Genomic DNA, 17,727 nt, shown 5'->3' with positions numbered 1-17,727 from the left:
CTATACTCACACACACACCATATGAGAGAGAGAGAAAGAGAGAGAGAGAGAGAGAGAGAGAGAGAGAGAGAGCGAGCAATAAGTGCTTTGGTGCTTTGTCTGGTTTCTTGCAGCACTTTTCTTGTTAATCGTTCAGACTTCTCACATTATGTCTTACTACCAACCTATCTGGCCCATTATCATTAGGATGAAAAACATGGAATAAGGTTCAAGTTTTTATGTTATACATTTAGGTATCAAGACTAACATACCATTTCCTAAGGTATGCTTCTCAGTAACTTAAAGCACATGTTCTCAAATGGGTTAGATTGGGGGGTGCCTACGTGTGTGAGCAATATGTGTGCATGTGGGTGCACTCATACATGGGGTTTGACCTTGGCATAGTATCTTTCTCAGTTGTTTCCCCCCTTATATATATGTAAAACATATGAGCAATGCTAAGGGTCCTAAGAAATTCTGCAACTACAAAATTTACATCTGGGTGTCACCTAGTATTTTTCCCATGTGTTTGGTCACAGTATATTTTCTTAAAATATCTGTAGTGACTCAGGCTATTGGTGTTTCTTGATCTGTACTTAGGACAATGGTTCCATGCGTGATTACTAGAGGGGCATGAGATATTCATGTCCCCAGGTAAACAGCAGGAGAGTGTCTGCAGATATTTTAGGTTGTCACAATATGTGTGCTCCTGGCAGTGGGTGACAACCTGGGATGGTCTTAAACACCATGGAATGCCCATAACAATTCTATCCCTATGACAAGAAAATATCGTGTCTCAACAGCGCTTGTTGAAGGGCTTAAATGATTATGATGAACCTGATGTCCTACTGGGCTTTCTCTTGCTATGAAAAACATTGACCAAACCAACATGGCGACCAAGGAGTCTATTTAGTTTACACTTTGGTGTGCTCTGTCACTGAGGGCGGTCAGGGCAGGAACTCAAAGGAGGAACCTGGAAGCAGGGACAAAAGCAGAGACTGTGCTGCTGTCTGGTTTGCTTACAAGCTCACATTCAAGTGCTTTGCATTCACATCTTGCCCCAAAGGCCAGTGGTGGCCTGTTCACAATGAGTGGAGCCCTTTCACATCACTCAGCAAACAAGAAATTGCCCTATAAGCTTGCTCACAGGCCTATTTGATGGAAAAAAAAATCTCACTTGAGATTCACTCTTCCCAGGTGGTTCTTCTTGGAGTCAAGTTGAACAAAACCTAACCAATATGCATCATGACCTGAAGTCTATGGGGGGAGGCTCTACAAATATGATCTTATAGTCATGCAGATCTCCTTATTCCTTGGTGTGTGCGTATGTGTGTAATGTGAATGAGTGTGTGTAAGTATGTGAGTGTGTGTGTGCATGTGCGTGTATGTATGCATGTGTGTGTGTGTATATGTGTGGAGGCTGGAGGTCAACTTCCAGGTCATTCTTTAGATGCTATCCACTTTGAATTTGGGGACATGATCTGTCCCTGGGAAGAGGGACTCCATGCGTCCCACAGGCCCACCTGTCTCCACCTCCCCAGAACTGGGATCTCAAATATATCACCATGTCCCAATTTCTTATGTAGGTGTTAGGGATCAAACTCAGGTCCTTCCAGAGATGCAGTAAGCTCCTCCGGCCTGACCTCTTTATTTCTTACAACACCTTTGACCATCTCCAATGTGACTTCTAAAATCCAAAGCGAAGACCTTAGCATCATCTGGTGAGTCACCGGAGACCTGTTCAATCTTTTAGGCTAGGTTCTTCTACTAAACTCTTCAAAGGTTAGGATGATTGCAAATTACCATCACACAATGTCTGAGTATTATCAAATGACTAGAATAAGAGATATTTTAAGTGTATTTTCTGAAAATAAAATGTACTTACTACACACAATTCATGCAGTCTTGATGCTCTGAAATCTAAAACACCAGTTGCCCTAGTGACTTGTAACTGTCAACTTCACACAGCATAGAGACATCTAGGAGGCAATTCCTAGAATTTCCTATATCAGATTAGCACCTGAGAAATTCTGTGGGAAATTGTCTTGATTGTTACTGTGGGTGGTGCCATTCCCTGAGCAGTCCTGGGCTGTATAAGAAAGCTGGCTAGGCATGAGCTTTGTGAGTGAGCCAAACTCCCGTGTTCCTCTGTCAGTCCTACTTCCCATTCCCGCCTGAGTTTCCGCCCTGACGTCCCCCAGTGATGGACTGTGACCTGCAAATTTAAGGTAAATAAACCCTGTTCTCCCCTGAGCTGCTTCTGGGCGTGTGTTTGCCACACTATCAGGCTGAGACTAGAAGGCTAGCTATGTTGATGCCTTCTCTCTACACACAAAGAAATCCGCCTGAGTATTTTTCATCTGCTACTTTTGACAGGCTAGGACAAAAATTCTCGCACCCTTTAGACTCCTCCCCCTTCCATAGCTGTGATAATATGCTGCTGTCACTTTCCATACATATTTCACATGTGGCATGAAAGAGTAATTTCATGCCATGAATATTCATGAGTTCAATTTGTAATTTCCAACTGTCTATGAATTCTAAACTCTTAATTTGAAGCTGCAAATGGATATGTTATTCAAATATTGGAGATATCTTCCACTATTATTTCTTACGTTATTTCTTGTCAATCAAAGGTAGTTAGCCAAATCAGAAATAGTAGAAGATATAAAAATCACATTACAAAAACTACTTTCATCTTAATGGTAAGTTTCTGTATCAGAACAAATTAAGGCACGGGCAATAAAGATTGTGGTTCCACACAAATATACACTTCATGTGGGTTTTTTAGATTTTATTTTTAATTCTTTGTGTGCAGGGGGTGGGGTGTGAACACAAGAGCAGTAAACACAGCACCCAGAGGCCAGGAAAAAAAATTGGATCTCCTGAAGCTAGAGTTACAGGTGGCTGTGAGGCTCCCAATGTGAGCTCTGGGAACTCAACCCAGGTCCTCTGTAAGAGTAGCAAACGCTTCTAACTGCTGAGCAATTTCTCCACCCCCCATACATATTTTAAATCAAATAGGAAGGTACAGAGTAAAATAAGACTTCAGTATAAATTTAAGAGGGTTTAGACTTAGTTATAGATTCTGATTTCTTCCTTTTCTTTATATAAATCCACAAATGTATACTTTTTTAAAAAGAATTTGCTAGTCCCAAAGAGGTTGGACCTGATTATCTGCTATTTTGAATGGCTGGATTTAAGTTCCATGAACTCCCTTGCTATGTCACATCCCAGAGACAGATGCTAGGACTATTTCTATAATACAGTAATCATAAACCCAAAATAACCTAGCTACTTCAAGGGTGATTACGACATATCTTTCTGTCATGGCAGACGGTTAAAAAAACAAATAAAATCTAAATACTAGTAACTTCCTGCATGAAGATAGGAAACCCTCTGTAAATATTTTTCTGGGAATATATGTGCCTCCGTGCATGTTTATATATGCACAAGCATATACATGCACACAGAAGCCAGAGGACAACTTTAGATCCCATTCCTTGGGGGCCCTTCAGCGTGTTGTTTGAGACAGGGTCTTTCACTGACCTGGAAAACAGCAATTGAACAGATTCAAGAGATTGACTCTGAAATTATAACGCAGCTCACACACAACTTTAGTGCATCAGGTAATGTGAGCAGCCACAGTAAAGAGTTCACCCCTTGATGACTATAGCAATCACCAATCAACGGTACAATAAACACTGGGGTCTATGCTGACTTAGGGGAGACTCTGCTCATTTCAGGCACCCAAGTTAAGCTCATGTCCATGACATGAGGTTATCCCCAAGGTCCTCCACACAGCACAGAATCTACATGACTTACAAGTAAAGGATTCACAAAACCTGATCATCAACAGAAATGTCTTTCTCCACTGTTCCCCAACCAGATTCTTTAAGTGAAGTTGCCATGTCACTATAGACCATGATAAACCCTTCCACTTCAGGTCAGTCAAGCCAGGGTTGGTTTGTATAATCAGCTGTAGCTGTATGAATTAATAGAGTGTGCAGAAATCGACTCTTGGTCTTTGTTTCCTTTTCCATGCTTCCCTGTTCCATCTCCTCACTGACAGTCACCCTGACCATTCAAACGCCTTCATTACCTGCCACTGTTATTCAGACAGAGGGGCATTATGGGACCCCCTGATATCGTACCTGTGGCTTTACCGCTCCAAGAAGAATAACTCCATTTTGAAAGAGAAACAAAAGGGTTTGCATACAAAACTCTGAGCTCTTACCATGCCCAAAATGAGCTTTTAACTTAGCCTTATCTGAGATCAACGAGTTTTATGAGCTACCCCGGGAAAGCAAGAAAAACATAGGCCTTTTCCATGAATGTCTTTAATGGTTCAAAGAGCTAGCAGACCATTACTCCTTCACAGTGATGTGCATAAGATATATTTTAACACTTACTGTCTAAATTAAACTGAAATTTTTCTTTATCAGAAGGCAGCTATTACTGTTAGTGTATATTTTTCTCTTGAGAGACAGAGCAAAGGGAATATTTCTATATAAGGAGTTTAAATGCAATTTTATGTGTGTTAAAAATCAGTTTTAAAATATGCTTTCAAATAGATCTATAGAAAAATATAATTTTAAAAAATCACAACTATATGCATAGTTGCTAAGTTTACTTGTGTATTACTTTGCCAAAACAACAGCAAACAAGTTTGAAGGTTATAGTTTCCTAAAACAAATCCAGTAAGTATCATATTAACTAATACAAAATAACTGGGGAACTGGAGACATGATTCAGCAGTTGGTGTTTTCGTACAAGCATGAGGACCAGAGTTTGGATCCCCAGAAACTCATGTAAGTATCAGGTGGCTGTGGCAATCTGCCTGTAACTCCAGCCTGTGAAGGTGGAGACAGAGGCTCCCCAAGACAAGCTATTTAATGAGACGGGCCATATCAGCAAATTCTGGATTCAACTGAAAGACCTTGCCTCAAAGAATGAGGTGGAAAAGCAATGAGGACAATTCCTAACATCAACCTTAGAAATCCACACACATAACGACACGTGTACAAGCAAAAACATGCTTATACACACAAATACCACATATACACACAAACAAAAAATGAAAATAAAGAAAAGAAAAATGAAAGAAAACTGATGTATCTGTTCAGATTAAAAATGACCAGTGTCTTCTAGACATGACAGGACAGCCACACTCATGACTCATAGCCACTGCAGTTACCTGTATGGGCCGAACAGGAAAGTCAAGGAAGGCAACATTCCAACGTGGAGGGGGAGGGGTTCCCAAGTTCCTACCCCTAACTGAGGAGCTCCTGAGCACTGATGACATCTAAGAGAAAGAGACTCAGTTTCCTTTAAGAGTGTGGCCCCTGGTAGTTCTACCACGGTCCAGTGGATGAGCCCACACCCACAAGAATATGGGCGGCACAAATTGTACTTGGTGGTATATATATTATATAACATGTAATATATTATATATTATATAATATATATTAAAGAAAGAAAAAGAAAAGGAGAACAAGAAGTTATGAGTATGGAAGGGGTGGAGAGGGGATGGAGAAGGGGTAGAGATGGGTGGGAGGGGGTGGAGAGGTGAAAGATGAATCTGGCAGGAATTAGAGTGAAGAGTAAAGGGTGAATATTCTCAATTAATAAAATTATATTCAAAGAAAAAACAAGTTATGGATCAATTAGTACATTCCCCCAGTAGTATATTTATGAAGGGAACCTGATTTTTTTATTACTATGACCAAAGATCATGCATGAGTTAAACAAAGGAAAATATATATGGCACTTTATCCCAAGCAAGAAGTGCCTGTGTAGGGTGGAATTTGGATTAGCACAGAGAAAGCCCTGCCCTCCGAGAGATGAAAATAGACACATGAGTAAATGACTACAGGATCTTCTTTCCCCTTGGGACAAGGACAGCTCATGGGACAATTCTTATGTAGTATGACACAACATGGAATGACGGATTAGAAAATGTATTTCAAAATCTAAGAGGTACTGAGACTGTTGGAAAAGGAATTCAAGCACCATCATAACCCCTGAAAAGCACACACTCACAGGAACCCAGAACACTAACAGATGACATCACAGCCACCTTTCCCATCTACTCCCGAGGAACCTAACTGACTTGAGAGTTTCACTTCCATGGTACCAGTTTCTGATCCAGGGTATTCGAATACATGTCTCAGATAATTTTCCTAACCCAGAGAAAGATTCCAACATGTAAAGCAAAATCTCAGTATGAAAATAATATCACACAGAAGCCTTCCTGGACCAACCTTCTCATGTGGAGAACCAGAAACCTGACATCCTTTTACTGGAGAAAAGCTTCAGTGATCTTCGAGCAGGAAGGTTCACGGGGCCTTTGTGTCTACTTCCTGCCGTGATCTAAGTCTGCCAGGCGCCGTTCCCACCCATGTTCTCTGAGCAAATCTGAGGCCTGAGGACTGGTCCTCAGCTGTTCGTTTCCTCTCAGCAGAAACTGCGATTTCTAACTTCGGGTTTCATTTAAAAAATAAAACGTCTTAATATGTTTTTTCCAGATTTCTTAAATTTACACAATGTAGCCTGATCATATTATTTTCTTCACGTGGCCTCTTTTCACTGCTAAAATTTTTATGTAACTCTAGATACACAGGAATATAAATAAGGTATACAGCTCCAACATCGACTGATAATAAACCACAAAGAAATTTACTTTAAAGTTATTCTTTGTAAAAAAAAAAGATGTATAGTTTTACTACTTATTAAAGATAAAAGCAAATTAAAACCTAACAAGAAGGACATGCTTATTTTGACATAAGCAATTAAGTCTTTGCTGAATATTTGATACTGTAAGAAACAAAGAGTCGTCAACATTTTTCGTAATCAACTGATACTTTGATTTCATAATTGTCAATTTTGTGAACCACGCTTCACAGAAATGCGGAGTGCAAAAGTGCAGAGGTTTCTCTAGGCCCATTACAGAAACTGCGGCTACTTCTGTCCAAATCCCACACCAAACTTCGCGTAGCAGATGAGTTTATGAAACTCAAGTTAGCAACTTAGTGATTTAAACATCAAACATTCTAACATGATAAAGTCCAAATATGTATTAATTTGTTCCTCCCATGCTTTAGATCAGCATTAGGAAAAGTCATAACCCCAATGCCCTGGGAGCCGAGCCAGGTGTCTTAGGCAGCAGTCAGCAGGGCGGTGCTGCAGAGCTGAAGATACCAGAAAGTAAGGGGAATGTTCAGAATGAGGCTGCACATCGGGACCCGGAAACATCAGAGTCATCACCCACTTGATTTAGAATCAGGATGGTCAGAAGTCTGTCCTTGTTTTCAACTGTTTGTACAATATGAACCCTCCTGAAATCATGACTGACGACTTAGGAAGTTGAAGCCTACATAACTTTCGGTGATCTTGTATACCCAGGGAGTTCTGGCACCAAGCCGAAGGAGGCACATTTAATCCAATTAACTCCCTGCTCCAAGATCATGACCCGTTATAAGAATTCAGCACAGTTGGTAAAATGCTTGCCTTGAATGCCAAAGTACGGGCTTCAAAACTCTCCACTGCACAGAAATAACACAATTTTAAACATTCCAAAGCAATGGCGGCGACTACCCACAAAGACAGGAGTGGGAGTTAACTCACCGCCAGAGACTCCGCTGCTGCTCCCTGAGCTGCGTCAGCAAGTGCTCAATGCACTTGTTAGAGTCCATGTATTCCTGCAGAGACAGACCAAGGGGGATAACAACTCACTACAGATTCATGTCCATTTGCTGGAAACTACACATGAAAATTGCAAAACAGTCCTGAAGCGTTCATTTTGGTGACAATAGTTATGTCATCAGTTTGTCACATGAAATACAAAGTCAGTCAACAAAATCACTGTGGGATGGGGAGATGCTTTATTTGGTCAATGAGGACCTGAGTTCAACCCTCAGAACCTGTGTTTGAAAAATAAAGCCAGGTGTGGTGTCGTAATAAAGTCAGCTCTGGGCAAAGGAAGACAGATCACTGGGTCTCCTAGTGGGTCAACCTAGAATTGGTGAGGTCTGGTTCAATGGCAGATCCTGTCTCAAAGAAAAAAGTGATGGTGCCCTGGAAGAGATAGGTGAGGTTGTCGGGTGGCATTCATGTGTGCACATATTTGGATGGAGAGTCACTGCAATAGTAACTATGTTCTAAAAATGCATTTCTATGAGAGAATCTGTTCACCCCTTTCCCCAGTTTTAGAAACCTAGACCTCTATAGTGTACACGGTCACTTGAACATGATATTACTTCTCTAACTCACGGGACAGCTTCTATAAACAAACTCCCAAAGAGAATTCGGTGTCTACTGAGTCAGTGGAAAATTCCTCTGACTTACAAAACAGCCAACATTTCTTTCTTATTAATAGGGAGTCCATGTATTCTACTGCAAAACAGAGGAAGCCAATGTTGATGCCCTTAGAAGAAACATTAGGTATATGTGGAAGCCTTGGATTTACTGGTCTTAGGGTTGTCAATTCCTTCCTTCCTTCTTCCTTCCTTCCTTCCTCCTTTTTTCCTTCCTTCCTTTCTTTTCTTTCTTTCTAAGAGCTTATTTATTTATTATGTATAAGTGCCCTGCCTGTACACAAGAGGAAGGCACCATATCTCATTAAAGATGGTTGTGAGCCACCATATGGTTGCTGGGAATTGAACTCAGGATCTCTGGAAGAACAGCCAGTGCTCTTAACCTCTGTGCCATCTCTCCAGCTCTGCGGGGGTTGGGGAAGTAGTCCTTTTCAAGTAAGAATAAACTATACAGAGTATTTTATAGGGGGTATCGTATTGTTTAGACACACCCACTTTCTTATATATACACCTTTATCTTCTTAAATATACTTGTAACTTGTAACTATGCTTGTGTGAGTTTAGGTTTTTTTAGCATTTAAGAACAGCTACAAGGTAAGGTGCACCCTGTCTCCTGAAGATGTAATGTAGATGAGTCTTTTGTCCGATATGTGATGAATACATCTGCTGAAGAATCCCATGGCCGTAGCTGTGTGGGTTTAGCTCTGGATCCTCTACTGCGGGCCACTGGTCTCCATGTCTGTGCCAGTGCCGTGCTGCTTTTGTAGCTCTGTAGGACAATTGCAGATTGTTACGGCACACCCAGCATTGCCACTTCTACTGGAGATGACTTTGGTGGGTTGGGGCCTTGGGTGAGTCATATGAATTTTAAGGTTGCTTTTTCTAGACCTTGAAGTTAGGATGGGAGCTGTATTGTATCTACGGATGACTTTGGTAAAAGGGCATTTTCACGTGATTAATTCTGTCAATCCATGAGCATGTGAAGTCTTTCCCTTCTAGGGGTTTCTTGGAGTTTTTCTTCTATCTCTTTTGTCACGTTATGGGTATTTTACTTCTTTGTGTGTATGTGAGTATGAGTGTGTGTGTGTGTGTGTGTGTGTGTGTGTGTGTGTGTGTGTGTATACATGTGCGCATGTGCGTGTGATTAAACTAGAAAAAAGATCAGGAGGGGGAAGGAAAGAACTTAAGTGGGAAGGGAAAAGAAAGGGCAGGGAAAATGTGTCATGACAGCAAACTTGCAGGGAGGAAGGGAACCAGCAAGAGGGAGACATGGGCATGGGAGGAATGAGGGAAGAGAGCAAATTAAAACTATTTATGAGACATATGTTTGAAATGTTATAATGAAATCTATTACTTTGTTATTTTAATGATTTTAAAGATCTGTTATTTAATGTGTGTGTGTGTGTGTGTGTGTGTGTGTGTGTGTGTGTGTGTGTGTGTGTGTAGGAATATGTGGAGGTGAGTGCAGTGCCCACAGGGGCCAGAAGAGAACAACAGAGTTCCTGAAACTAGAGTTACAGACAGTTCTATGCCACCTGATGTGGGTGCTGGGTACCAAACTCAGGGCCTCTATCAGAGCAAGTGCCATCTCTCCAGCCTCCAAATCCATCTTAACCTCTGAGTCATCTCTCCAACCTCCAAATCTATTACTTTGCATACTATTTTAAAATTGTATATAAACATCTGTGTGGCTGAACCCATGGTTTAAAACAACCTATCTGGAAAAGTGACGAATTTATTTTTCACATGAAAACTCTATAGAAAAGTCTATAGACCGTGAAATCAGAACTTTGGATTTGCTGTTTCTGAATACATGGTCCATAGAAGATAGTGCTCCAATTGCTAGCTCGCAAACACAGTGTGTAAAATGTTGTATGCTGCTGTTTCACTCTGGTGTTCTCCTTTCTGGTTTGAAGAGATAACCTAAAGATGGCTGCTTCTCCACCACAGCAGGTAGAGGCTGAAATGTTCACAGAGATTTCAACATTAAAGGTGTCAGAAAACCTGATGTTTTATTTCTGTGGATTTTGAAATATACAAGGGACTTTTGTTAATATTGATATTTCTCTTTCTGAAGCACATTATATATAATCTATTACATCTTAGGGATATTCACTTAATGGGAGAGTGGGGCACAGCTAGGACTTGGACGGAAGACACCAGAAGATTCCAGACCTGAGTTCGTGACCCTGGATCTATCCAGCCAGACTTGAAGACACTTCACTATCTTTCCAAACACATTTTAGCACAAAGAATGCATTTTCTGAGTGCCATAAGTCTCTAAAAATTATTATTTAAGACACTACAATTCCGTACCAAATACTCAGGCAAATAGTCATATGCCTAATGAGTTGATGCACATTTTCAGGTGACTAGAGTGAGTCTTGAAACAAAAACACTGGGTGTGTTGAAACTGAAGCAGACCAGATACCCATGTCTATTGCTGCCAAGATATGGAATCAGTCACAGATGCTCACCATTAGATGAGTGGGTAAAGAAAATGGTACATACATACAGGGAGGGAGGGAGGAAGAAGGGAGGCAGGGAAGAAGGGAAGGAGAAAGAGAGGGAGGGAGGGAGAGAGTGAGGGAGAGAGGGAGGGAGGCAGGGAGGGAGAGAGACAGGGAAGGAGGGAGAGAGGCAGGGATGGGGGGAGAGAGGCAGGGAAGGAGGGAGGGAGGAAGAGAGAGAAGGAGGGATAGAGGCAAGGAAGGAGGAAGAGAGGGAGGGAGGGAGGGAGAAGGGGAGAGAGGCAGGGAAGAAGGGAGAGAGAGAGAGGGAGGGAGGTAGGGAAGGAGGGAGAGAGGGAGGGAGGAAGGGAGAAGGGGAGAGAGGCAGGGAAGAAGGGAGAGAGAGAGGGAGGGAGGCAGGGAAGGAGGGAGGGAGGGAAGGGAGAGAGAGAATAAAAGCAGAAACAGTGAGGATGAAAAAGTCTAAAAGGAGGTGGGAGAAAGAACAAGAAGAGTCGTGGGGGCATAGACAGATAAAATGGGGCCAGGAGAATGTTCAGTGGGCTAAAGCATTTGCAGTGCAAGCCTGAAGACTGGAGACTGATTCCTAAAGCCCACATAAATTTCTGGATCCAATGGTGGGCACCTGTAATCCCAACACCCCTACAATGAGACAGGGCAAAGAGAAGAATGTCCTAGAAGTACATGCGTACTTAGCACAATGGCACAAAACAAGAGAGACCCTGCCTCAATAGAGTGGAAGTAGAGCTCTGACATCCACAACCATGATGTAATACCCACACTAACTAATACATACATACATACATACATATAAGAAAATAAATTTAAAAGTGTAAAATATTGCATGTTTTTTTCTCTATATACTTCCCAGATATAATGATCTATAGTATATGCACATATATATGCATTTACTTATGCATATTGGGGGTTTATATGCATATGTTCATGCATACATGCATATGTGCATGTTGCGTGTGTGTGTGAGAGAGACAGACAGACAGACAGACAGAGAAAGTGATGCGGGGAGAGTGACATGAAAGCAGAAGGGGACTTTTCTGGGATAATGGAACTACACATGGGAGGTCAGCTGGAGGGTAGAAAACAGAAAGGCAAAGGCACATTTGATTCATTAAATATGTATGAATACGAAATCTAAAGAGATTCAATATTATATAAGCTAATTAAACAGTTATAATAATTTGCTCGGTTTTTTCTTTTTCTTTTTCTTTTTTTTTTTTTTTTTTGAGACAGGGTTTCTCTGTGTAGCCCCAGCAGTCCTGGAACTCACTCTGTAGACCAGGTAACCTCAAACTCACAGAGATCTGTCTGCCTCTGCCTGTCTAGTGCTGGGATCAAAGGCATGTACCACCACCACCCTGTCTTCATAACCATTTTTTTAAAGTAAAAATCTTCACTGCGGTAGGAGGTTGCAACATATAAGCCTACAGCTTCCAGCATTACGATCAATACCGACCCACGTCTGAAAACACTGGACATTATCAAACATCAATCTTGAAATATTTTCTGCTGGGAAAATAAATCTAAACCTTAATCCCAAGCAGAAGCACGTCTCATTCACTTCCTTTCTTATCTCTCTTATTCAGTCACTCTTTAAACACTGTCCTGTGTCACGCAGTGTGTCGAGCTGTGGAGACACAGCACACTGAAAGAAAAGTTCCTGCCCTCAGGGAGTTTGTTTTGTGTCAAGGGAGAAATTTATAAATGAACACAGTATTTCAACCAGGACCATGCAAGCTATGGGAGAAAGGGAGAGATGCCAGAAAGGACCTGAAATGAAGACAGACTGGTGGCCAACATGGACAGGACCGAGAGTCACCTGGGAGACCAGGTGAGATACTGCAAGCAGAGAGCCAAGGTAATATTGGGCTGCCTGGGCTTTGAAATAGTTATTTATCTCAATAATTTTATCAGACCTAACATTTTGGGGCTCTTAGGCAAAGTGCTTGGATTATCTCATTAAACACAACAGACCTAAACCAATCCTAAACCTGAGACTTTTGTCATCAGAAATAGAGACTTCTTCACATTCATGCACTGACCTGTGCATGTGTATGTGTGTGTGTGTTTGTGTGTGTGTGTGTATGTGTACTGACCTGAGATGTGTGTGTGCGCACACATGTGTGTGTGTTGATCTGAGATGTGTGTTTGCGCACATGTGTGTATGTTGACATGAGATGTGTATGTGTGCACATGTGTGTGTGTTTGTGTGTGTGCTGACCTGAGATGTATATGTGTACGTGTATGTGTGTACATGTATATATGCGAATTTTATTCTGTGACTTTTTTTATTTGGTGTCTATACCACTTCATGTGTCCTCAGCCATATCGGAGTACTTCATGTAGGATAATCTAAATCTATGCGTGTAAGCCATGATCAGGTACTCTTGACCTTGGAGAAGTAACCACAGTAAATAAAACAGGAGTCAAGATATTTGGGACAATTAGAAAACTACAGGAATGAAAACTCAATGAGAGATTTTAAAGACTGAGTGGGACAGAACAACACCTCTAGTGAACTTGATTTTCTCTGTGTGTGTTTCTCTTCCTGCAGTTTAAATGCCATAGCACACAGTGAGCATGCTGAAGATTAGCTGTCAAAATGAAGGCTCAGAACGCAGGCCACAAAGAGGAAACTGTCATTCCGTTTTAGCAGATGAGATTAAAAATCCTTCAATGAAACAATTTCCTCTGCCATAATCTCAGACCACGAGCCTCCTTTCTCCTTGTCCTTGTCAGTGTTCTGACGAAAACATGTCGCTGAAGTAAGGATTAAGGAGGCAAGAAGAATCATGTTACAGCAAGTTGGATTTATATAATGTGGTTTTTAAAACTTTCAAAGGTACAGCATTAAAGAGACATCTGTTCTGTGGCTCAAACTTATGCAAATTTGAATCATTTTAAAGATGTAGTTCAGGAAGTTTGCCTTTCACTTAACTCAAACATTTTGGAGCAATCAGTATGAGACACTAGAAGGGATTAGAGGTTCAGAGACACGCGCCAGGGCGTTGTCTATCTGCAGCATTTGAGGGAGCCTGTCATTATCTGAGATAGGTCAGTTCTGAGGGAGGCCCATTAGAACTGAATCCTAAGAATGTGAAGCTCTTAGGTATCGCTCCCTCGGAGTGGAGTTAAAAATGTAACTGTCTATTAAAGCTTGCAGAACTGCAAGAGCTCTCCGCACAATCTCTCTCTTTTAATTAGCATAATTTACGGCTGCAGAGTTTGTGAAATCCTGCCAATGGAATTCCCAATCCACCTCCAGGCAGAGCAGCAACCACAAGGAAGCCAGATGTTGGAGGCAATGGAAACTTGGTAGATGCAAGAATTTCCACACTTAGGAAATGACTAACTACTGTAACAAGAGATATTTCCCTTGAACAAAATTATTCTGTCATCCTAATGGGAAGGTGCAGCTGTACAGCAAATGTAAAATACTAAACATCCCCGTCTTGGGAATGCGCGGATGAGCACAGTCACAGCAAGGTAAGAGAGAGGAACTGTAGGCTGGGGAGATGGTTTTGTGGGCCAGGGCCCTGCCGCACAGCATGTGGCCTGCACCTGAGTCTTAATCCCAGTACTCAGGTAGAAGCCAGGCCCGGCAGAGCACTCCTGCAGTCTCAGTGCTGGTGGTAGAGATAAATGGATCCTGAGGGCTTGCGGTCCAGTCACATGAGCCAAAATGGCCAGGGCCAGGTTCAGTAAGAGAGCCTGCCTCAAAGCAAAAGGTGGAGCATGAAAGAAGACACACAACATAGATATCTGCCCTCCACACGTGCACAAATTATATGTGCATACACACGCATGTATCATACACACTCATAAACACATGCATATACCATAAACATTTATATAAACATATATAACACACATACATACACCAGAGGTATCTCAGTCTTAACTAAAATACGTGCCAGTATACATTCTTCCAAGGAGGACTTTGGGTATGAAACACCAAAAACCAAACAATTCAGGAACCCCAGCTTTGGCAGACTAATTCCACCTTCATTTTCCTCTTGTTCTCTGCCTCTAGTGTCTTTCCCATCCAAGCAATCAGAAGCTCGCTGCTGCAAGCCCTTCACCGCAATCTCTAGTCAAGGCGCTGAGGACTTCTGCACCAAGGGCTCTCATGCTGCCCCCTTGGTCTGTAGCTCAGGGCTACTTTCTGCTGCTCCTGACATTTTATATCAGGTCCTCTCACTCTTGGTATCTCTGGAAGCCTCTGCCCTCTCTCTGAGGCAGTAAGCCCTTTTTGCTCCTGGTTCTCACCCTTTATCAGAAGCAAGGTTCATTTCTAGCTCCTCTTTTGCTAAAGTGCAAACCCGTAGCCCTGAACAGGTCCCCCTGCATGTACGTCCAACTCTGCAAAGTTCAGGCCCTCATTTCTGTGCACTCCGATATCCACCATAGCACCTAGACCATCAGTCACTCAGAGGGGATGAAATGAATGAATGAGTGGATGAATGAGCTTTGCAAGTCAGTAGCATGTCATTTCTCAGCACGCCAGTGGACTGTGTGCACCAAAGAGGCACCGGAAGGAAATAAATGGTGCAGCTACCAGGGTCCTCATCAAACCTCCATTCCTGTCTTGATGGTAAGCACTACAGAGCTCTGGGTAATTGGAAAGCCTACTTTGGGTCACCAGCCACTCCGCAGGGAATAATTTATCCATAGAAAGCTCAAGGACAAATCTAAATACCAACAGTACATCACAACAGGCAGGAAATGAGCAGGGGGGCATTGCGTGGCTGCACTGTGGTGCCACAGATATTCCGTTCACCTGAGCATTGGATCACAAAACACCCTTTCCCTCACTACCACTGACCATGACCCGTATTATTATTACCGTCCCTCGAAATATAGCCTGTCATGTTCTAAATTTCTCTCCCATGACTCCCCAAACCTGTCCTGGAACTGGGATGAAGCCAGACTTCTTTCCTAAACACAGGTAGATATAAACTCTTTGCAAACCCAGTGTCTAGAATAAAACTTGATACCAGGGGGTGGTAGCTCAAAGTGATAGTCATTGTTCCAGCCTAAAGGTATCTTTAGAGACTCCCAACACAGGGTCTGGACTACAGCGCCCCCTAGGGAGGATAGTATTGAATTGCTCCTATTAAGGATTCTCATTTATTTCAAGGGCTAACATAGATTGCCTCGTATAGCCCCAAAATTGGATTTGGTAGGACTGGAGCCAGGGAGACTCTACCTCTAACAATCTCCAGAAGATACATAGATACCTCTGCTGTTCTGAGGACCGCTCTCTGCAGATCACAGCTTGTAGAACAGGGACTGGTCCATCACTAGCCTCAGTACTTAGCACTGTCCTCTCCAAACGATGAATGGCAAGGAGAGTGCACCAGAATCAATCATTTGCAGATGTTTTATTACAGTCCAACATGCTTTGAGATCTTGGGAGTATGGCTAAGAATATCCCAAAACTCCCTCACAGACATGCCTCGTGGAGTGCCTCCTATTGGTTGACAACAGTACTGACTACCAGATCTCTGACAATCCAAATGAGTACCAGAAATGGGATGGCTGGGGGAGGGGGATAAAGTTCTCTCCCCAGAGGAAGGGCTGGGCACCATTTCTCCAGAGTAGTTCTCACTGTAACATATAAGCTCAGCCAGCTCTGTCAACAAAAAAGGGAGCTGTGGGGTCCGGCCATGACTCCGAAATTAGAATGTTTTTCTCCTTCTGCTTGGCTTCCTGAGCACCAGCCTAGGCCTTGGTTGACATCCTAGGATGAGGATCAGACAGCTTCCAGGAGAACCAAATGCCCATCATCCTAGCATGGTTTCTTACAGCAGAGAGAACTCACAATACAGATAAACATCACTGGTAAACTCATTAGAAATGTGAATTCTCAGAGTTTTATTCAGACCCATTCTTCTCCAGAAGGGGAGCCACTAAGCTGCCTGTGGTTTTTAGAGGATGCTCCAGGTGACTCTGGCCTCATTAAACCTCAGACGCCCATATCAGGTAAATGCTCGGCTAACACACCATCACCCTGCATTTCCTCCCCACGCTACATGGAAACTTGGTACCAAGCATTTCTCTTTGCCAGGAGACCAAAGGTAAACAGGATCGGCTCCCAGCATCTTCTGCCCTGAGCTCTGCAGCTTGTTATATGTGGAGCAATTTAAGAGTATCCTTCCAAGAGCCCCAAGTGTCTTGTGGTCTGAAGTGATTACACTCCTCTGATTAAAAAGAGCTTTTATTGGCGGTTCCCTGGAGGGCTGATGCCACCAGAAGCAAATAGCCCTGCTCCCCTGTTTGAAAGGTAATTAGAAAGCCATTTGCTCTGATGGTGAGACACCTCTCAGACTCAGAAAGAAAGGAGTTTCTTATCTGTTGAAGGACAAAATGAATTAAGTTTGTGATAGAACAGGGTTGTGGAAAATCTAGACTCTCCTCTGTTGGGGAACTGAGGTGGACACACTGTAGCACACACTTTCAGTTCAGAGAGAGATCTTGTTTCTAGAGCCCTCATCTGGGTGTCGAGCTTTTCCCGGAAGGAGAGTGGTGCAGGGGAGATGGCTTCATCCTTCCCACCACCTGGCCTCTTGCTTGCCTTCTCTACCCTGAGGCCTGATGAAAATAGCACCCCAGCCTCAGCTAAACACATCCTTCTGATTGTCAGCATCAGCCTCGGCAGGTCTTCCAGTGTGCTCTGTGGGCCTGCTCAACTGCCACCCCAGCAGACACCTTAGAGCTACCCTCCCCGCTCGCTAGGACCCGCCCCATCCCTATCTCTGGATATAGATGGCCCTTAGCTAGCACATCAGGTGGCCCTGGGCTCACTAAACAGCCACTTCCTTCCCTGTGCCCAAACCACCCCATTGTCCCCTAAGGATCACATCTCATTTGAGGCTACTAGCATTTCCAGTACCAATTCAGTAACAAATCAGGCAAGGTTTCTTTTTTAAAATCTTGGGGTT

The 17,727-nt window shown here is 42.7% G+C and overlaps 1 protein-coding gene across 4 annotated transcripts in view; it reads right to left on the bottom strand.

Annotated features, from left to right (window-relative positions):
* Positions 1-17,727, bottom strand: part of Nckap5 (NCK associated protein 5) — a 912,731-nt gene that overhangs the window by 619,008 nt on the left and 275,996 nt on the right. For all 4 annotated transcript variants that reach the window (XM_085688321.2, XM_087906588.1, XM_048443779.3 and 1 more), the window contains one exon: positions 7,606-7,679. In XM_085688321.2, the coding sequence (XP_085544447.2) occupies positions 7,606-7,679 (74 nt within the window). The remainder of the gene's footprint in view (positions 1-7,605; positions 7,680-17,727) is intronic.

This window comes from Myodes glareolus, chromosome 5 (genome assembly GCF_982192425.1).
Source record: "Myodes glareolus chromosome 5, mMyoGla1.1, whole genome shotgun sequence".
Classification (NCBI taxonomy): domain Eukaryota; kingdom Metazoa; phylum Chordata; class Mammalia; order Rodentia; family Cricetidae; genus Myodes; species Myodes glareolus.
This window is presented reverse-complemented; position numbering and strand designations above follow the sequence as displayed.